The sequence below is a fragment of the Streptopelia decaocto genome, assembly GCF_964273445.1.
Source record: "Streptopelia decaocto genome assembly, chromosome: 9".
NCBI lineage: Eukaryota > Metazoa > Chordata > Aves > Columbiformes > Columbidae > Streptopelia > Streptopelia decaocto.
In genome coordinates this window covers 2,950,075-2,972,579 of record NC_138664.1, presented here as the reverse complement: position 1 = coordinate 2,972,579, position 22,505 = coordinate 2,950,075, and the positions used below count along the sequence as shown (strand labels likewise).

General features: G+C 40.2%; 1 protein-coding gene across 6 annotated transcripts; it reads right to left on the bottom strand.

Moving 5' to 3' along the window:
* Positions 1 to 998: 998 nt before the first annotated feature.
* GABPB1 (GA binding protein transcription factor subunit beta 1) lies at positions 999 to 21,157 on the bottom strand (the record flags this gene model as incomplete). Of its 6 annotated transcripts, none has more annotated exons than XM_082060742.1 (9): positions 999 to 2,765; positions 7,477 to 7,592; positions 8,945 to 9,130; positions 10,661 to 10,774; positions 11,114 to 11,261; positions 12,370 to 12,564; positions 12,951 to 13,118; positions 14,051 to 14,158; positions 21,122 to 21,157. In XM_082060742.1, the coding sequence occupies 9 exons, from the start codon at positions 21,122 to 21,124 to the stop codon at positions 2,613 to 2,615; spliced, it is 1,191 nt and encodes a 396-aa protein (XP_081916868.1). In that variant the 3' UTR covers positions 999 to 2,612. The 6 variants fall into 6 exon arrangements, with proteins under 6 accessions (XP_081916868.1, XP_081916872.1, XP_081916869.1 ...); XM_082060746.1 differs by having other exon boundaries at positions 11,150 to 11,261; positions 21,122 to 21,149; XM_082060743.1 differs by lacking the exon at positions 21,122 to 21,157 and adding an exon at positions 20,891 to 21,090.
* Positions 21,158 to 22,505: the final 1,348 nt, after the last annotated feature.

Here is a 22,505-nt window from a genome sequence, read left to right as displayed (position 1 = left end):
ATTACATTTATGATTCCAATTTGGAACAGCAAATAAGGAGCAATACTTTTAACAATGTTTCCAGAGCTAAACTACACAATAAATATTCCATGTGACATATACCCTACGCCTTCGCTCAAAGCTGATAGTTTCATCAGGTCCGTTTCTCATTCTGTGCAGAAGAGAACAAACAGCAGGTCCTGTTCGGAACTAGAATAAGATAGGTGATAATGAATTACAGGTAGGGTAAATATTGCTGTCGATAAATACATTTTTGTTATAGCTACCTTGCACTTGGAAGGATTTTGTTACACACAACGAGGAATAGAATATTTGCTCACAGGAAGCAGAATGAATAGAAAAGGTTCTTTTCATTGTTCGCTACAGTCTGTGCCGTCAAACCCGTGGGAAATTCCCCATTTGGACGTGAACGTGACCACTATCACCACTCACACTAACGCTGAAATTCTTATCGTTATTAAGAGTTCACAGAGATTCAACTGTAGTTAAGTTTGTGGGATGTGAGGACACAAACATTACTTTGATCACACAATAATTCAATTGGAGCAGTGCCTAACCAGCACATTTGAAATGACTAACTGGTTCCTGCATTCACTAGTGACATAACAGATGGTTTCTGGGGGAAAAAAAATGGCAATTTCCAGTTAGTCACTGCACAAGACTTGCTTCAAGCAAGATTTTCCACTTTTTTTGTTATCTTTTGGTTATTTTTAAGGTCAAATTTGCCAACTCGGTTCAATTTTTCCAATTTTATACCAATACTAGGATATTAAGATTTTTTCCTAATTGCCAATTCTACAAACTCAGTCAAAGTTTGAAAAACTAAGATTTTACAGCATATTGTATAATGCAATTCCCCACTCCTCCCTCCTACCTTTGAAGGCCATTCTAAGCCTAAAACCGGTTTTTCATATTTTTTGAAAGCCTAACACAGCACAGCTTTGACCTTCTAATGCACATACAAAACAATCGAAATTGAATTGATTCTGCACTATATATATGTGGAAAAGATATTTAATTGTAAAATAGAAAAAGTAGGCCAGAGTACAGTTTTAAGGGTAATTCTTCTGTGTACAGTATAGGTAAACTAGACTTTTTGCTTAAGTTTATATAAACAATTCCATAAAAGCAGTGAAACATGGAACAACAAAGCAAAGCACAAAGAGTTTTATCTTGCGAAAAAGGAATCTGCACAGTAGTTCAAAATTTAATGTAACACAGCACTGAACAATCTTAAGGCAGCTCAGTCTAAGCACAGGACTAGAAGCCAGAACTCCTGAGATCCGTTCCCAGGTCCACCACAGATTCTCATGGTCTTGGGCCAGTCATTTCACACTCCCTGTGTTGCGCTTATACCAGTTACAAAACTGAGACAATAACACTCACCTGCCTCAGGCAGTACAGTAAGGGTTCTTTAAAAGGTTTTACAATGCTCTGAAGATGTGGCGTGCTATATAAATCCTAAGCATAATAGATCACTGCACAGACACACACAAACACAGGATCACAGTGAAGGACAATGATGCGAGGTAAGAAGAGCATCACTACCACATAAAAAAAATTACTTGTCCAATTGCATAATTAAAATGCAAAAGTCCATTTAGAAAAAAATGTATCACTGAAAGAATTTCAAGGCTATGGGGGAAAAGAGATTAATAGGAATATTCTAAAAGAACTACTATTTGTGTTCCAGCGGAGACATTCTTTTAATTACTGAACTTGTTTGGACTGGAAAATTGTAAGACACACGAAGTGAAGTTTCAATGCCTCCACTACCGAATTTTAAATTGCCTCTAATATGTAAATCAAGATGTTTTTGTTGTTCTTTTTAGTTACAAATTACATTCTTCCAAGAAATATACCCTCCACAATAAAACTGGCTGCTATCTTGCTTCGAATGACCTATAGGCTAAACATCTTCCTCATCCTTGCTGAAAAATACCTATGCAAGATGTATGTGTAGAAATTATAAAAACATGCAGCATATGTACAAACTGAAAAGTTTAAAAAATATTAGCTTCATATACATGTAAATCTACTTGGATATATCTGAAATTAAATATAAAAATTTCACCGCCTAAATAAAAAAAAACAACCAAAAATGGTTTTCAGAGAATCTGAGACAACTACTTAAAGCTGTACAAAGATTTCCACCTGGAAATGTCTTATTCAGAGAAGTTGTTACCATGTAGAAATAACTGTTAATTAATTTTGTCACATAATTCATTTTCAAGTTGTCAGCTTAAATCAACAACATCACCCTTAAAACTGTTCTGTTTTTCAGGAGTTAGATTCATACTAAAATCAAAAATTTCACAAAAACATTGGCTTCGCGTGTTTCTGGATCCCTTCAAAAAGATTTATCAACTCATTTTGAAACTGTAAAAAAAACAACTATTTACAGTATTTCATTTTAAATACTTTTCACAATTTCTAAATTCAGAGTTTTTATGTTACAAGAAATTAATCGGAGCTCACGGCTTAAGTCCAGTTATCAACTTGTAGCATCTTCTCTATCACGTAATCCTGCGTCTGTCCCTATACAGGGTACAGTTCAAGATTGTACTGCAGGTTTTGGAAAGTAACAGGCTTTGCAGTATGTTCATTTTTTATTAAACGGCTTCTTTATTAGTCTGGAGGCGGTTCATTGCCTCTAACTTCTGCCGATAGGCCTCTGCTTCTTGTTCTTTCTTTAGAAGCTGCTGACGATATTTTTGTGCTTCTCTGTTTGCCTCATCCAGCTGTTTCTGAAGAGTTTCTCTTTCCTATTAGAAACAGAACCAGCAATATTTTGTCAAATATGTATCAAATACAAGTTAAAACGGCAAATACTTTTCCTTTACATGCAGCTCAAGTGTTAGGGGGTATCATGGAGAAACGGTTCAGTTCTTACTCAGGCAAACCTATTTGAATGCTGCTGTCATAATTAGACATGAACTATCACACCAGACAACTCCCCACTATAAGTCTTGAAGTGTAAATATAGTAAACCCAAATGTCTTTAGCTGCAAACATACCAAGCAAGTCTTCATGGAAAAAAAGATTGAAATAAAAAAAGTGGAACCATGGTGATTAAATAACATAATATAGTAACATTTCCCCAATTATTCATTACTTTTTGTTACTTTTTAGAATTGGAATCCAATCCAATCCATTTCTGTTGTATTTCTAATCAGACAGTAGAATGAAAAACCTAACAGCAATTTGCACTGCTAAGTGACAGCTACCCGCTAAAATATACACCTAACTGGTTTCTAAGTGAAATGATCTGAAGTGATTGACACTACGCAATCCAGAGGTATAACTGCATCCCAAGGATACCACATGTTTCTGAATTAACAAGTATTTAGCTAAATAAACTTTTTCAATTCAAAAGGAGTAACTTAAGGCTCCATCCTGCATACAAGTTTGTTGGGGAAGGCTTTAAAGTGGCTTCCAAGCAAAATAATACAGGAAATGCCACTTCCCATGAAGCTGTCTTAGGAACTAAGGAGAATGCATTTCTGTAGCCAGTGACGTAGGTACTGTAATTTTGTTTGATGCTGCATTGAGCCCAGTTGAAAAAGCAATTTGCTTGGAAAATAGTTTTGTTTTGATCTTCAAGCAAATACCGTTTCATTAAAGTGCATCATACTTTTATGAGTAAGGTGGCATTTGATTTCAAATCATTCTTTCTCCTATAGTTGTTAAGCAGCCACAGGAGGGAGGTTGTCAGAAAAGCAAAATATCTCCCAGAAAAACAAAACTCTTATCAAAAACATGGGGCCAGTGAAAATAAGTTGCCTTTTCGGCTTATTCCCATCCCAGCAGTTCAGTATCGCATTCCCATTTAATACCTCAAACAGTTGGTAAAAAGTTTCTCCCCCCACACCCCCACAAGAGTATCCCTATTCTTCACCTCTTTGATGCACTCACATATTTTCATGGTCAGAGCCTGAAAATACAAAACACTCTGCCTCCCTTCTACTTGCTACTGTTCTCAGCACTTGTCACAGTCACGTTTAGCAGTCACATGCTGTGCTGAATGTGCTGGAATATAATGACATAGGTGATCAGATCATTGCTAACAGCAGCATCTGTATAGCAAAAACAACAGGTGAAGGAGAGATGTTATTAACAGGTTATAAAGACCAGCTACAACACAGAACAGAACAAACTCCATTAAGTGCAACCTGGGTTTACACATGGCTTTAAGAGCTGAAGGAAGCTAGCTAGGCTTTGCTTTATATGCTGATGAAATGAGAGCTCATTGGATCTTGCTTAGTGATTTGAGAAAGAACTTAAGCTTCCACCTCTGAAAATTTGAGTTCTGCTTTTTAAGTAGCTTTATGAACGGCCAACCTATGTAGGAACTGGACTGACGAATGCCAAATGAACGGTAGAGCCTACATCTCAAAGGATCTGAAATACACCCATGATGTGCCAGCACCACACCGCTATTTCTGTGAGTTATCTGTGTTGTTTAAGGGGAGCCAACAGCTCATGTAAAACAGCCTTGGGAAGTAGGAAGTTGGTGAGAAGAGCTACAAGACAGTTCCCAGGAAAGCAGTGAAACCCATCAATCCTGCTACGTGTGGAAAGCAACGCTTCCCTCCAGAAGGCACTGAGCTCCGGGACACACTGAGCTGGGCATTATCATGAGAAACATGAAGAACATCAGAAATCTACCACTAGCAAGAAGCAGAGCTGCTCTGTCTGCTGGGCTGCAGAGGAATAAGAACCACTAGTAGCTCACTGGCCAGCGCTTCTGCGAGGTATTACAAGATGTGTTACCACTGCTGCGGAGTGTGCGCAGCCTGCAAACACTCGGGGTGGAGAGCTTCTCAGACCACAGCTTAGGAGTGTTTCCCACAGAAGAGAGAAATAGAGCCACGTACCCACAAGGAGTATAGCACGTTAACGAAGGGATAGGAAAAAAATGTAAAAAGAAGTCTTGGTGGCAGAGAAGATAAAAGCAGTATCTACCAGACTAGCAATCCAAAGCATGTGCAGCAGTTCAACAGTTAATAGGTGTAGTTTTTAGTCACAGTCCCAACGTAAACAATGACATAGGAACTGAGGCCAAGAACACTGTCTCACTCAGCAGTGGAAAGAGATGAACGCTTCTGAGAGCAACACAGATCCAGAGTGGGCTGAATAACGAGCACTGGTTCCTTAACTTTGACATCTAAAATAGGAAGGACTACATCTGGTCTATTAATGTCAGCAAATCCAGAAAGTGTTCTTAGGGCATTCTTTAGAACACAACTGAAAATGTTCTAATTATCTGAAGTCCTTTTGTATCAGTACAAAAACATATCCGGGTAAAAATCAAATTAGAGGATCCTGAGCACTCTTAAGAAATCTTCCATTTTATCAAGGAATTTTCTTCACAATAGGGACACCTCTAACTAAAATAACCAAACCAAACATTCTTTTTAACAACAGAAAAAGCAGGGATATGAATTCCCTAATACAATTAATTTACAATTATGATTTTTTTAAAGTCTAATGAAATTATTATTCTGGTTCTAAGGCATGTTACCTTTCAAACACGCAACACGGGAAAGACAGTCAAATTCAAGAACTAAAAAAAATCACTGTGTGTTAATGAATGATGCATGAAAATGAAAAACAGAGTATCTGTGTGACATGGTTTTTTTTTGCTGCCGTCCTATGTTTAAAATATCAAACTGTTTAGAAAAACTGCTATCACTCTTCAAAATGAGCTGAAATGCTTGAACTTAACAGGCCCAAAAGAGAAAAATCAACAAATATGACTACAGCGTTAGTTGTTCACGATACTTCCACAGGAAAGTTTGAATAGGAGGATGTTCAACTTAAATACTTTCAAACTACAGTTGACTGTTTGTGCACCATGAATTTACAACAGCTGAAGAAAGCGCTCTTAGCCTTGAATCAGCTTTTCATAACGAAAAAGGGATGAACCACCAGGGAGGCAAATAAACCAAAAAATAAAGGTTTTCTACATTTAAGAAAAAAGAGGGGTCCCACTCCCTCCAAATTCAGGTATTCACCATCTGTACCCCCATGAACCACAATACGGCTCCTGAACCAACTGCCCTCCACTGCGGGCACAGATCTGCGTCTGCATCTCCAGCTGTACAGGCTGTACAAACTCAGTCCTCAAAACCTGCACTTAACAGCAACAAATCAAGTAACTCATTTAAACCAACTTCTTTTGATACTTGAGAAATGTGGTTAAAATATATAATTGAAAATATATAATTGAAATCCCTTCGAAAAATTATTTTTACTGTTACACCAACTGTCTGTAATTGGGAACAGGTCAATTTATTCCTCAACCAATCCAGATTTTTTTTTCCCTTCACCTAACAGAATTATTAAAATATTTAAGGAAACATAATTTCCTTTAGGAATAATTCAGGCAGATGTTTAAAAGTGTGAACAAAATAAATGCTTTTATTGTAACAGTCATACATTAAAAAAATGCAGCAAGAAAATGGCAAATGTCATGATAATCTGTAATGACCACAAAGCTGCAAAGGCCAAAAGTACTTGATGTGACAACTTAGGGACAGGCAAAGCAAGTGATGAATGGTGGTAATTATTGTTATTAGACATGGATAACATATAGCACATACTGTACAATAAAAACTATTCAATTAGGCACAATTCAATAATATGAACAGAAGTTAGAGAATACAACCTTTGGTAAATGAAATGTCATGGAGCTGACAAAATGAGAACTTACAGCCTTGTCAAGGCAGACAGCAATTTTCACACACTTTTGAGCAAAACTGGTCAGCACAGTTAGAAGTAACAGAAGGAGGAATGAGATGGTTGACCTATTCTGGTTAATATAAAAAAAGCTATAATTTTAAATTGAACAGCCACATCTATTTGTCATATAAAAAAGAAAAGCTCTCTCAATGTCTTCTGCACTATCAAAACCCAGGATGGTGCAAAGATGTGTAATAGTAAACTGCTCCAGAATTTAAAAAAAAAAGACACATAAAAATTGACAAACACAGAATCTTACTGTTTCACATTTCCATTAACAGTTATCTAGATATCATGAATGGAAAGGAAACGTTGCTAAAAATATGATCTCACAATCAGGACAAGCATGTGGTCATAACAGAAAGATGAGGGTACAGTACTCTCATTCACTGCTGGCAGAAATTGTCAAGTTACTCGATAATATATTGGTATCTAGTTTAAAAAACTAGCTAGTGATCTTAAAAGAAAAACCAAATCATTAAGTTATACTTAAAGAAGTGTCACTTTTACGTGCACAACCAGAGGATGAAGTAAACAGCCCTCCTATATTCCTTTTACGACAGCTTTGTAAAAGATGAATTCCAGTAACAAGGGAGACTGAACAAGTTATTGTTTTACACACTTCATTCTGTGGTTACACGAAATAAAATTCTAGAGCAACACAAAAAAACACAACCAGGTACTCAGTGCTGAACAGTCTGGTTAACACATATCACGTAACATACTCCTTACTTCTATTTCCGCAGACTCCACACGATTTTCAACAATCTCAATGCACTGTCTCTTCACTGGAGGTTCTTCGCTTATCACAGTTTCTTCAGCAATGTCTGTTGCTGGAACTGTTAATACTGAAAACATATTTGTACATATAAATACATTTACTTCAAACAATACCTGCACTATATAAAATTAATAAAATTAAGCCGTTTTATTCACAGCAATAAATGTGAAGACTTTCCCTTTATGCAAACACAACTATACAAAGTGCATTATGAAGTCAGGACAGGGAAGATTTACTAAAAACCTGAGCTGCTTGTGTGCTGCTAATGAATTTTAAAATTCTTTGTTGCTGAGGTCTACAATAGTTAGCTGTTACTCTGCAGTATCAATGCTGCTTTTCACAGAGTAAACAGATATGGAAATGAATTGCACCAGAGTTACCAGTCTGTCAATTCTGTAACTTACGTAGCAGACCATCTCCTTTATAATGTTTCTTAACACTAAATACAAAGCTGGCTCTTTGATTTTGATTACCTAATTAATCTAATGTTCTAATTAATCTGAAAACCCAGTAGTTATTAACCTTGGAAGAAAAAAAAGCAGGGATCTGAAGAGATTCATACTCTAATTTCCTCATGCAACCATCTGGCAAATAAATGTTGTGACTGTCACTTTGGTTACTACCTACACACATTCATGCTTTCTGGTAAGTAGCTGTATGTGTTCAGACAGACTGTGAACCAAAACATTTGTACTGGTGTTCAACTCTTCAAGCTCCACACTGGGAGTCCTCATGAAGGAACCAGGGAAGGAATCATTTTTGTCTAAACAGTAGTGACAGAGCATCTTAAAAAGAAATCAGGGTAAACATGCTAATGTCACAAAATAATACTTATTACACTAGTAGCCTCCACAAACAAAGTACATATGGCCCAGCAGGACAATTTGTGTCACCCTGGCTTCATCGGTTCTGCCACTGCTCCTCTAAAACCTCAAGCACCTCAAGACTTGAGTTTTCCGCTGTGAAACACGCTCCATGGGACTTGCACAGCTTGCTGCATGCATCAGATTTCTAAATCCAAGCTTCACCTCCAGGCGCTATCTCCAGTGAGGCAATAACATAAGTATCAGAAAAAAGCTTTTGTTTTACTCCATCTTCCAGTTCTCATAACAAGTTTGCAAGAATCAAGCTTATTGAAGGCAAAGCAAGCAGTTATAACTTTTCTCGTAAGTGTCCTATTTCTCTTCCACACCGTTTAGTAATTCTTGCATTCTTTCTCCTCATGCAGACTCAGCTGACATGTAGTAACTCACTGACCTGCAGCAGCTCAGGTGTCTGAGCCTTCTGCAGTATATGAATTCAAAGACATATTTAAATTGATTATTACACCAAATTGTCCAAGCCATTTACACTTAATTTATTATTACTACTATAACTAAAATAGTTCCTCAGGCTCAAACCGTACAAGTTTCCACTCACCCTGCTGTCCATCTGGCATGGTCACAATGATGGGTTGCCCTATTCCACTGGTTGGGATCGAATGCAGATTACCAAGCTGAATGCCGTCCGTAACTATAGTAATAACTTGCTGACCTCCAGAACTGACAACTTGTTGAATAGCACCATCCACAGATTCTGCAGTCACAACCTCCTCTGTGGCCACAACTATTGAATGGATTAGTAAAGGAATTAAGTCACTTTATAAATAAAGCTTTATGATTTCAAATTTATTTTGGTACAGGTGAGAAGAAGTTTTTTACATGTCTTTTAAAATTTTATCCTGCCCACTCCCCAGTTAATGCATGACGACATATTGTTAATAGCAATCTTTCACTGGGCCAACATCAAGAATTTCCATTTTGAAATATACATGCAATTCTGTCTTGGTTTACCTCGCTCATCAATAAAACACTTTTTTAATTTAGCACGTTTCCTAATAAACACAAAACTGATGCTCTAACACGAGTTGTCTTTAAGAACACAAGTAACTTTTCCATTGTATACAAGCTGGACTAAGTTACACCAACACTGGAATAAAAAAAAATTAACTTGAAATACTAGTTTGAAACTATTCCTCAACCAGTGCCTTGCCAGGTGCACCTCAGGACCCAGCCATGATTCCTCTGCTCACTATATTAAGATTCTCTAGAGGTCGTTCAGTCTGTTAAGTTTTCTCTGTACTACATGGGTACTTCAAACACAACCCCAACTTCATTTATTATAAAACGTATGAAACAGGACTAAAGAAAAAGTTCTACAGAGTTGACATTTTTACACCTTCAAAGGAGAACGATAAAGCTAAAAAAGTAAAATATTTTGTGTATATAATTGTATAGGTAAAAGTAAAAATAAAAATTCATTATTCAATAATGAGTATTACAACAGGGATCTCTCACAGTTCTGTACTACTTCTATAGGTAAGGCAAGATAAGGGAAAGATTGCCTTCAAAACTACAACACATACCACACTTTGCATTATTTGCTGTAACTGGGGTCTTACACTAATATCCTTTAAAAAAACCCAAGATACTGAGACAAAGAGCAAGATCACTGGTAGCACAATCAAAGAATTTCAAGCACTAACTCTGTATTTTATTTTCAATTTGCCAGGGTAAAAGCAAAGCCTTTGATTTAAATAACAGACATCAGTGTGCCTTCTACTACAGAGATGAAATTAAACCCCTATAGACTGTGTTATGATGCTCAAGATGAGAGAAGGTAGATAAAACCCTGAAGCTTTCATCTTTTAAGTTAATTACAATATAACATACACACACAAAAATCACTCTGTAGTTCAAATAATGACTGCAGTCATTGCCTTCTGAAGATCTTTATGTTCAGAGATTACTGTCCTACAGCGCTACTTAAATATTCAAAGACTATGTTTATTCACTAAACCAAAACAGTAAGCCCTACATGAATGAGTGGTGTTTTATTGAACTTGAGTTGGGTTCCAAGTACAGGCTCAGCCATAAGACAGACCACTGTCACCAAAATTTCCATGTTTCAAATGCCAATACTAGCTGGTGTGGAAAACAGCCCCCATTTTTCAGTTTCAAGCTCAACATTGCGCTTTTAGTTCTGGAAGGAAAAGTTATTTGGACTTCTTCAGACCTTGAAACAAAAATGGAGATTTTGTCTAAAAAGAAGTTATTCTATATAAAAGAAAAATATCCCCATAAATAGCTTTCTAACCTGGTGTTTCTGAAGAATTAGACAGAGGAGCTGATGCTTCTGCTAAAGCTGCCAACGTGGCTAATACTGATGTCGATGAATTTCCAAACTGTACAGCAGACACTCCTGTTTCATCTAGTAGGATGAAAAAAAAAAAAGCTCAAATTTAAAACCAGTGAAGTGCCTTTCTTATTATTGCACTGAAGCTTCTAACACACACTCTGTTCTCAGCAACATTCTGCTAAACCAAACGGCTATTCTGAAGGCAAGCTTGTTAAGCAAACACAACTTCTGATAATTTACCTCTGTGAAGACTGTTGTTTTAAGTACCTAGAAATTTACAACACATAAAAAACACTGAAGAGGAACATGCTAATTATTCTTACCACTGTTTTTCCTCAAGCCTTTTCACTAAACAGTGATAACCGATTAAAGTATAAAATCCCACTAGCTATCCTATAGACATCTAAATACCTGTTCCATTTGATGTATTTGCAGAAGATACCAGACCTGTTAGGTTCACCACCCCTCCAGGTCCAATGATGAACTGTGGTGTTGCTGCATGTATTGTCACAGTGTCCGGACTCTCTGGATTTGTATTGATTTGGTTCTGCATTGCAATCTAGGAGACAAAGGTAATAATATCATTCCAGTTGTAGGTGTAAAGAAGTTATTTACCTTGTAAGAACTGGAATTATTGCACATTCCACTCAAACAGGGAGTATCTCCCTTGTTATGCTCCTGCAATATACACACATCACATCGCATCTTGTGCCCTGTGTAAGTACATGAGAAACTTTTTTTTCTGACTGAAATCTAAAGACAAAAAAGTCTGTTGAAGAGAAAGAGAATAACAGACTGCTACTTCCCCTTACCATTTCTTTTAAACAAAGAAGACCATATAAAGGCAAGGCCCTTTTGTAGATGTGCAAGCTCAAGTATCTAAAATAGAGGCCTGAAGAACAAAGACTTGTGGCAGCTACATGCCAAGAATATCAGCTCTGACAGCTTAGTAATTCCCATTAATTGTAGATGGCATTTTTCTTTTTGCCTTTCTTTGAATTATTGACTTTTATATACTACATCCTTTCTGCAATTAAGAGGAAGCTAAGGGAACAGACCAGAAGTTCATACAGTTCAAGATGCAGGGGAACAACAGACTGATACAGTGACATATAGGTATTTTTCATTTGTTTTCTATTCCGTTCTCAATAATGCTTAGCATTTATTTTACCTTCAGGAACATGAACAATGAGCACACACTTCCATGGAAATATCTACTATAATCCAAATCCCAATCACTTCAACAATTCAATCCTTGTTTTTCTAATTCTGGAAAAATTGCCATCTCTTCTCCTCTCCTGACCTCCAGTTGTTCAGAAATTATTGTCCATACATGAAGGCAACTGAACAGTCAAAACATACTGGCAGAGTAGGGTGTTAAGTTTTATGCCTTGCTTGTGAAGACTCCACCTAGTTCTGTGTACTACAACACTGAAATTTAAGGAAATATAGGATACTTATCCTTGACTTTGTAGGTAGTGAGAATGCTCTTCAGTCAGCTAACGTTTACTAACATTAATCTTATTTCCATGTCATGAACTAGCCTGGAATTCAGCATTATCAGTCAATACATGGTCTCACAGCTGCTATATTAAAAGCTTAATTTATCCCATGTGTAAACAAATACTTTGCTCTAAGTTTCCATAACATCGTGAATCAAAAGTTACCTGTAATATTTCTGCAAGGTCTTCATTTCCATTGTCTACTGCAATATCTAATGCCGTTTTGCAAAATTTACTCTGAGCGTGAACATCTGCTCCGTACTTTATTAAAAGTTCTACAACTTCTTGGTGGTTATGTTCAGTAGCCCAGTGAAGTGCAGTCATTTTGAGCATGTCCTTTGCATTTACATCAGCACCGTGCTACAAACAAGATCATTGAATAAACTATATCAATAATACTGGTCACAGAATGAAGCCCAAAATTGTCTTTCTCTAGCAGTAATGTCCTGTTATCTTACATTTATTAATTTATTAAAAGTACTTTAATCTAACTACCAAACAAATTGTTTACTTCAAAGGATTTAAGACTCCCTAAAACACAACTTCTTGGTTCTAAAAGCTGTTACTCACACAATTTCAAATTAGGAAGCAGTATATTTTGAAACAGAAAACAAAGCATTCAATGCACATAGCACAAATATTCATATCATTTCAATGTAGGTTTAATGACTAAAAGGAAATTGCAAGTATTTTATCATAAACCATTGTAATATCCCCGCCTCAGAGCTTGTTTCATCAGTCTTTACCTTAAGTAAGACTTCTACTATGCTGGCATGGCCTTCTGATGCTGCCATATGTAATGGAGTTCTGTCCACTTTGGTTCTGGCATCCCGACTTACACCTGCTCGCAGCAACACTTCTGTTGTTGAGTAGTGGCCATACTGTGCTGCTAGATGAAGTGGAGATGTTCCCAACTGTAATGTAACAGAAAAGGCTCAGTTTTAACAGATGTTGCCATGAAGTACTTCTTCTTATGCTGCAGCTATCAAACTCAGGTGTCAGGCCACCACTTCAAAATCATTTTCCCTTGCAGTCTCAAGGAAAGAAGCTGTCAGAGCTTTTACAGAGTGCAAAGAGGAAAAAAAGGGTTTTTTGTTTGTAGTTTTTTGTTTGGTTTTCGTTGTTTGTTTCGTGTTTAGGGTTGTTGTTTGTTTTCAACAATCACAAAAACCAGCTCGCTCAGCTCACTGGGAGCAACTTTTTGATGTCTGTTCTATGTTTTTCTGTCTTTGTAACGCATGATTTTTCAAGGGGCCAACCCCTATTTTTAGTGTTGGTCAATATGTTACACCAACATTGGAAGGGACATCTGAAAGTCGTTTAAGTCCAATCTCCTGCTCAGAACAGAGTCAACTTGGAAGTTAGGTCATTAAGTAGCTTAAGGCTCTTAAGGGCTTGTAAATACCCTAGAATTTTAGGTCCCTGACTTCCTTATACAGCCTATTTAAAAGCAGGCACCTCCACAAGACAACTCAGAGCCCCTATTTCAGGGAATTCTCAGCTGCACATACGATGTAGTTGGGACTGCTTTCTCAATGCAGGCCTCTGACTATCCTAAATGCATAAACACAATACCTAGGAGGATGATTACTGCTTTCTCCCATTAACCAAAGTTCATCTTAAAAGCTACCAGAGCAAGCTCATTCAAACACTGTTACTAAAATCAGGAGGAGGTCATATGAAGAAATATTTTAATTTTGAATTAGACATTAGATGATGTGACTGCAGAATTCCAAGAACAAAGTCCCAAGTCTTGCTACATAAGTGCTGAAAGGTAATAATCCCATTTTCTTCTTCAGGTGAGAAAAGTAACCAGAGTTACCAAACACGGCAAAAGTTTTGTTACCCAGTCTGTGGTAAAAGGTGCTCCATTTGCCATCAAAATCCGAACTTCGTCATCTTGACCTGCTCGTGCAGCTTCTAAAAGTTTCTTCCCCAAATCTACTAGTGACATCTAGTGAAGGACACAAAGGAATAGAAAGAAAAAAATCAAAACATTAATACTATTTTAAGTACACAAATGCTGCTGTAATTTTTTAAAATTATTCTTTCTGAACTACTCTGAAAAGTTCAAAACCTGGGGTCGGTATTTTTGCTACGAGAAGATGTTTTACAGACGGCAATAAGCAGCTTTATTTCAGAATTACTTTTGTCAGCCAAACAGAACAGACTAGGGTGAAGATTTCAGTATCACAGTGCTGTGACCGTAGCAGGTGCGAAGTTATATCAAACTAAATTTAAACTGGACTGGATGCACCTTTCTTACAGCAGAAAGTGGTTCAGAAGCTCTCATCTGATACTGCAACCTGCTGCAGCTTTGTCCAGCTTTCAAACAGCGCTACACCCCGGCTGCTACAACACACGCGCCAAGGCACTACACTCACCTCTCCACAATGCCTATAGGTATTTAAGAGGTATGTACCACTATGTAAACATGTTTAAATAGGTATGAAACACACCCCCTTTCTGACATCCTGTCCATCACCATCACATCATTTTGTTCACCCTAAAATATAATTTCTGTATTCCTAGCTACGAAATGACGCAAAAGGCATATATTATTGTACTATTTGCGTCAGATATATGAACTAAACTCCCTGAAAACAAACATTAATGCCTGCTTCAACTGTCTACAGTTACTAAAAACATGTTAAGTGCAAAATTTTGCTTGAGACGTGACCAAGATACTAGCTGAAAAACTCACATCACCTTTAGATAATCACCCCTTCACAGCACTCGATTTCGTATAATACAGAGCATACAAAACTATATGTAGACAAATGACACTTATCTATGCTTCTGTTGCAAAGATTTCCTACTATAACATTTTTCTAAACCCACTCTATTTCATACTTGCTATTACATTTGTTCAGTAAAAAGAAAAATCGTAACTAACCCATAATTCACACTACTAACCAAAATATATCATTAACGTTTTAGTTCCACACATATTTTCCGCTATGAGGATGCTAAGAATGGAGTTACTTTCATCAGTTGTTTCCAGTCACAAGCAAAATTAAGTGTGCATTGCTAATAACAGCAGTTCCAAGGCCATGCAGCCAATTTCCTACTTAGAGTATATCAGTTCAGAAAGAAATCCCAATAGGATAATTTTTAATCTCTTTTCTTAAACATACACTTTTATCACAAAACCAACGTATTTAGAAAGCTCTCTGCACCTGGCTCAACTGGCAAAATGCATGTGGTATGTTGCTCAATAACCTGAAAGCTATTGACTTTGGAAGAAATTAGAAAGGAAGATGGAAATACTGCAAATGCAGAACTCCAACATGTATCAGTAGAGCCATGAACCGGAGCAGATTACCTCTTTGTCTACAGAACTCACTGCAGGCAGCAATATCCCCTTCACCAAGGTAATGCTCCATTTATGTCCATCCTTCTAGTACACATGGACATGCTGATTTGTTGCCAGCCAGAAAAGGGAAGAGAAGCAGGAAGGTGGCAGGACAGGACAAATAATGACAATGGGAAAAGGAAGGAAAAAAGGAGCACAGAGTCAGATGCAGAGGAAGGGACAGCAGCTGATTCTCTTCCATAAAGAAAAAGAGAAACAGGAGTAAGAAAGAATGTACTATCCCTGTTAGAGGGAGACACTAAGACTAATGACATAAAACAATAATAGGACAGAGAGGGCACTTGGCAAGTGCAGCAGTGAAATGAAGGAATATAGCACTCTATTTATATGGCACCTTTTTTTGTTTTGTGGCAATTAAAGAAGGAAAGAAGCACATGCAGACACGCATACTTTTTCTGGTGGTCTAGTACCACCACAACAAGGTCCTCAGAAGCAAAAGGAATTTGGGACGTAATGCAAAATACTGAAATTAGGAACTATTTCAGAAAGGCAACAATTCATTTCCCTTATATTTATATTTTAAACACCAATAGAGAAAAGGAACTAACAAAGTCTCCTTTTGGAATGACAGAATAATTGAGGCTGCAGGGGACCTCTCAAGGTCACCAAGTTCCACCTCCCAGTCCAAGCTGGCCCAACAGGCTCCGGCTGCGCAGGGCTCCATCCTGTTGAGGTCTGAATGTCTCTGTGGATGAACATACCACCAGTTCTTCAGCCCCATTCCAGCGTCTGACCATCCTCAGGGCGAGAGCTGCCTTCTGTGTATACGTGTCTTCTTCCACTAACCAAAAGGCAGCCTTGATAACAAGCTTATACTTTATGTCTTGCAAAATACAAGTCTCACTCCCAGGAGATGTTGGGGACAAACTTCAGCCTGACATTGACAACTTTTCAGAGTGTCTCTGAACCACTACCGTTGAACACACTGTCAGAGTGACACTACAGCAGTTCTCATCCCAATGCAAAACTAACCAGCATTGTACTACACTCAATAACAAATGTTCTAATCAAGGAAAAAGAGGGACATGGAAGATCATACATGACATAACCTTCATTACTATGTATTACTTCCAATAACCAATACTCTCTTGGTTGATACAAAGTTTTTGTATGTTAAACAAGCACAAAGCATCACAGAAGTTGACGTATGTTTCATGATGTAGAATTTTAACTTCAGTTATTATAAAACAACACAAATTTATTTTAGAAATGAGGTAAAAGTTTCAGTTCTCATGGGGTACTTGAAAGCATGCTTGGGCCATCTAGTGGAAGAAAGTCAAAAACGCAGCAAAACTACACTGATGAACTAAAAAAATCACGTAATACGTCACTAAGCACTAACAAGAGCAACTGAAAATGCCTTTCCAACAAAACCCATGCACATTTAGTCACTTTTAACCAACAAATAATAGCATTCACAGAATTTCTCTGGAGTAGTCAGCCCAAAGCTGATTTCTACTTGACAAAGCATTCCAAGGACCAGTGTTGTAAGATCAGGAAACCCTCAAGTAACAACAAGCCCCACACCACCCACCATGCTCTTGCACTGCCAGTACTGGGGCACACTGCGAAATTCTTCAGAAAAATTCTTCAGCTGTTCTCCTGAGATCAGTTAGTAATACTACAATACCACAGAGATACTATCAAAAGCAAAGTTCTATATATAGTACAATAAAGCACATTTAAAATTGAAATGAGATTTCCATTTCAAAGCAGCACTCTCAGTTAAGCACCGCTGCTACTTCACGCAGTTGCTACAAATCAACCCCACTGGACTGTGTTAGTGGGGACTCTTCAGTAATTGTGTCACTTCCACCCAGCTTGGTGAACATGACAGCTGGGTAATGCTTTGTACAAGGATTCTTTCAGGCAATAAAAACATCACTGGCTCTGCAATAAAGTCTCAAGACTATATTACAGTTATGGCAATCTGAGTGTGTTTTCAGACTTTTCACAGCTCCTACACAACTGTGAGAACAGAGAGTTTGTCTACAATTGAGTAAATAGGGAAGAGTTGCTGCTGGGTTTGGACTTCTTTGCATTAACCACCTCCTGAACGTCCACATTTCATTACTGCAATGCTTTCTGTACAATGTCATTAGCCAGATGAAACAATTAACTGGTACTTAAAACTTAGATCAAATTATTATTGCTATTTTACTTCAGTTCAAAAGGAAATCATACAGCTGTTTTGTATTAATCTTAGACTTTTTATACAGTCTGTGAAACTCTGAACACCATGCTGTTACCAGATGGGTATATAACAACACCTGACCAGAGTTTTGGCAGAACTGTGTGAGAAATGGGCTCTGTGGGGAGGGTGAGGAGCTGAAAAACATGCAGTTTGGGCAGCCTGAGGTTCCACACCACAGCCTACAGGCAGCAGAGCAGCAGAGCCTGCAATCCAAAGGAAGATAAAGAGTTTGGTTTAAGATATTGCAGCACCTTTCAGTCTGGTGTCCTGGCCACTGCAGTGGGAACATCAGCTGGTCAAAATCAACAGGCACAAACCTGCTGTTGCAAAATATCTGCTAACAGAGATCTGGCAGCCACCAGCGCACCTCTACCAAGGCATGTCCCTAACAGACACATACTTGGGCTGCAAGAGCATAGACTGCAGCACTGCAATTTACTGCAACATCAAGTGAATCAATGTACACAGTCTCTACGATAAGGATCTGCAATCATTCCTAAAAACCCCAAGACAAAGTTCAAAAAAACCTCTAATTAAAGATGTTTCCCTACTGAAGTGACAAGCAGCAGAATCTTTCCCGGAAGACACCTTGAGACCCATCACCTGTCACACACATTACATCTGGAAGAAGAATGTCCTTTTTAGAATGTCATTTTCTTTCCACTATTTTAAAAACAAAAATCCACCTGCTTCCTCAGACCTGACCTTCAGAAATGCTATCAACATTTCAATCTTGCACAGCATTGCTAGAATTTTTAAATAGCAATTTCTAAGTAACTTTATATGCCTATCCATACCAGGGTAAAAAATATTTTTGAGCATAGTTAGCAATAACTATTTAAATCTTTAACCACACACTTAGTTTTGATAATTATTAGAATTGAAATAATAGGATCAACTTGATTTTTTTTTTACATCCCAATATAACAGTGCAACACTTGAACTCAGAACACCACTTCAAACTTTATTTCAATTACAATTTTGTAACTTTTAAAGGAACCAGAAAGTCTGCATTAAGCCTAGGTGTATTTCCATGTGCTAGCATCTTTTAAAGAGTGTGGTATGATTTTACCTTATATATAATTTAATACTGGTTATAGCGATTTACATAGGATAAAATCAGAAAGTTCCTGTATTGTTTCCTAAGGGAATCATACCCTTCCAAATGTATTTTTACAATGATTTCACATGTCATAGTTCAAACCTTAAGAGAAATATCACAGGCTTAGAGCATTCACACTTCTATGAGGACAATGAAAACTACACTAATATATCAATTGCAACTGGCTTTAATTCCAGTGCTTTCAACTTTCCTCTATGATTTTGTTGTTTTTAACTAAATTCTCTTTAGTTTGTTTAAACAGCAACATGACTTTCATGTATGTATGAGATGAAAATCACCTGATCTGAGAAAAGACATCAGAATACCAAGCATGTTGTTGAATAGCTTAGTGTTTAAGATATTCAAGGCTGTATTAATGCAGGTCTGTCTTCCAATTAGGTTCATTCATTAATTTAAATTATCACCAACCATCAATGCAGCTCCAAGAAATATGCAGATGGTAGAAAAGGCTTGTCCTTAAAAGGAGAGCACAAATTTGGCCATTATCTCCAACATAATGCAACATCTGAAAAATATTATGATGCAACAAGGGTGAACCATTGGCACCAACCAAGATTTGGATTGACAATGCCAACAAGCTACAAAGCTTTCAGAGATAAGCTTGGCACTAGATACAAAAAAGGTCACATTACAGCAGCTATGATTGACATGAAGAATCTAAGGGCTTGTCATGTAGCCTTTGAACTGTACTACAGCTTTAAGAGTATGTCTCAAACTGCTTGAAAATATCCTCGAACAAAAAAAATCACTCTTAATTAAAGCATCTGTTTTATTATGAAGAATCTTCTTCAACAGTTTCTATCTGGCACACAGGCTTAAAGAAAACCCCTAGAAAACAAACTGTTTTCAGCAAAGGAAGGGTCACGAGCAAGAGTGTATATCTAGTGTATGCTGACCTGCCGTGTACACTCAACCTTATTTACACAGCAGATTCACGTGCACGCAGTTATTTCTACATGCACACACACCTCAACCAAACTGCTCAATCTTACTAACGCTTCAGAAGTCATGAACAATTTAAAAAAATGAAAAACATGAAGCCAAAGGACTCAAAGGTGTGCATTCACAACTGTCAGCACGTTCCAGTCTAATATGCAGCATTTCCCGTTAAATAAAAGCTACCTCAGAAAGCAGGATAAAGGGCAACAGGCAACTGCTTTAAGTTTAAGCACAGAAGATTCTTCCTACAGGGGATTTGAGCGACGCACCATCAGACAGCGTGTCACCAACAGAAACGACTTCCACTACCCGGAAAGAAAAGAACAGTCCGAACTAACACATCTCATCCCACGTTCGTGTTCCCATCGTACGCTTTATTGAGAGCCGAAAGCGCGGGTTACAGACTCGGGTGAGGCACCCGGGGGGCCGCGCTCCCCCCGCCGGAGCTGCGGCTCCTCAGGGCACCTTTGGCGCCAACTCCCGCTCGCAGCTCGGCCGCCCCGGGACAGGGACCGGCCACCCCGCCCCACGCCAGGCCCCACGCGGCCCAGGCCGGGAAACACGCGGGACGAGCCGGGCCCCGCTCAGCCCCTCCGCGCCTGGGCCCCTCGCCAGGCGCGTCGCGCTCGCCCGGGCCCGTGTGGCGGCCGCAGGGCCCCGAGGCGACCCGTCCCCACGCCCCGCCGGCCGCGCGGAGGCCGCCGGCCCCGGCGCAGCCCCTGCCCCACAGGCCGCGCCCGGCGCCCCGCGGGCCGCCCAGGCCGCCACACGGGCCCAGGCCGCCCCCGCGCTGCCCGCGCCCCCCGCGCGGCGGGGTCCCCGGAAGGCCGGCCAGCGCGCCCGCTCTCCCCAACAGGAAATCCTGGCTGGGCTGGGCGCTGCGGAGGGAGCCGCGGCGCCGGGTTCCGGGGGAAGTGGAATTATTTTTTACCAGCGAAGAGATCAACTTCCACATCCGGTAACAGGGCCCTATACAAAGGCACAGACTGACCTGGAAAAGCTTGGCCGGCCCGGGGGGGTGAGGGAGAGACAGGGCGCAGGAATGCGGCCTTACCGTGCTGCCGGCCCAGCCGCCGCCGCCGCCACAACAACCAGGGGCGCCGGAGGCCGCCGCTCATCGGCGCCCAAAAGCCCCACACAAAAGTCCCCGCTGCGCTTGGCGGAGGGACACGGAGAGCGGAGGGGAGGGGCGCCGCTCCGCGCTGCCCCGCCGCCAGCCCGCGCCCGGCCGAGAGGCGGCACGGGCCGCCCGCGGGCAGCGCTTCGAGGGGCGCCCGGCACTTACCATGGGGTGCGGGAATTATCTTATTAAACAAATATCCCCGACAAAAGGGGCTTGGCGGAGGGATACGGCCTCTGTGCCGCCTGCTGCGCATGCGCGCCGGCGCGGGGAAAGGCGGGGGAAACGGGGCCTGGAGGGGCCGCCATGTTCCGTCCGCTTCCCGCCCGGCGGGGGGCTGGGCGCCGCCTGCCCGCGCCCTGGGCGGCTGGAGCAGAGGTGTCAGCCCGCAGCGGGGAGCCTACCTAGAGGCAGCTTGAGGAAGAAGAAAGGGGGTTGCTATCCCGCACGCTGGCCGTCTTGGGGCCCTGCTTTGCTACGGGGGTGGCTCTACCCGCCTCATGGCTGCTGGGGCTCCCGGGCGAGGGGGCCCTGCCAGGGCACGGACTTTGCCACCTTCCCTCCCGGGCTTGAGTCACGCTGCGGATCATAGAGTCGGGATTTGATACGAATGGCAGCTCCAAAACGATCCTAAGCGCTTGCTGCTCTGTCAGAGAGCTCTGGCCTCCAGTCCAAAACCAGCATTGGACCTGACGTGCCAGCCCCTGAAACGTTTCTTCTGCTTTTCACAGAATGTCAGGAATTGGAAGGGACCTGGAAAGCTCATCCAGTGCAATCCCCCCCTGGAGCAGGAACACCCAGATGAGGTTACACAGGAAGGTGTCCAGGCGGGTTGGAATGTCTGCAGAGAAGGAGACTCCACAACCTCCCTGGGCAGCCTGGGCCAGGCTCTGCCACCCTCACTGGGAACAAGTTTCTTCTCATACTTAAGTGGAACGTCTTGTGTTCCAGTTTGAACCCGTTACCCCTTGTCCTACCATTGGTTGTCACTGAGAAGAGCCTGGCTCCATCCTCCTGACACCCTTTATGAACTTTTGTTTCAACTGTGCAAGATTTTCACATTTACATTCTTTCCAAAGCTATTCCGAGTCACAAATCTTCTGATACCACTGTAAAGCATAGGTCCCGTAATCTACACCCTTCAGAAAAAAGGCATCAGTCACAAAATCCAACCGTTATTTTGGAGATTGTAATACCTACTAGGTAATCAGATGAATACTTGTAACAACATTGTTTACAGATCCATTATTTTTTGCCCTTGACTTACCTAACACAGCTTTGGGGAAAATCCAAATAACCAGATTCCAAAGGGCAAGCATCACCTCACAGATGTCACAGAACCGAATCCTGGAGTCACCGCTGAACAGGCCTGTTCAGAGAGGAAAAGCGTTTCCCACCCACAGTGGCCGAGCAGCCCCCGGTGAGCGCAACGGGGCTCACATGGCCCTGCCTCATGGGGCTCCCCCCTCTTCTTGCAGTGTTTTTGGTTTGAGTGAGGCCGCAGGGAGGAATTCTCCATGCGCTTTTTTGGAAAGGCAGGTAATCCTCC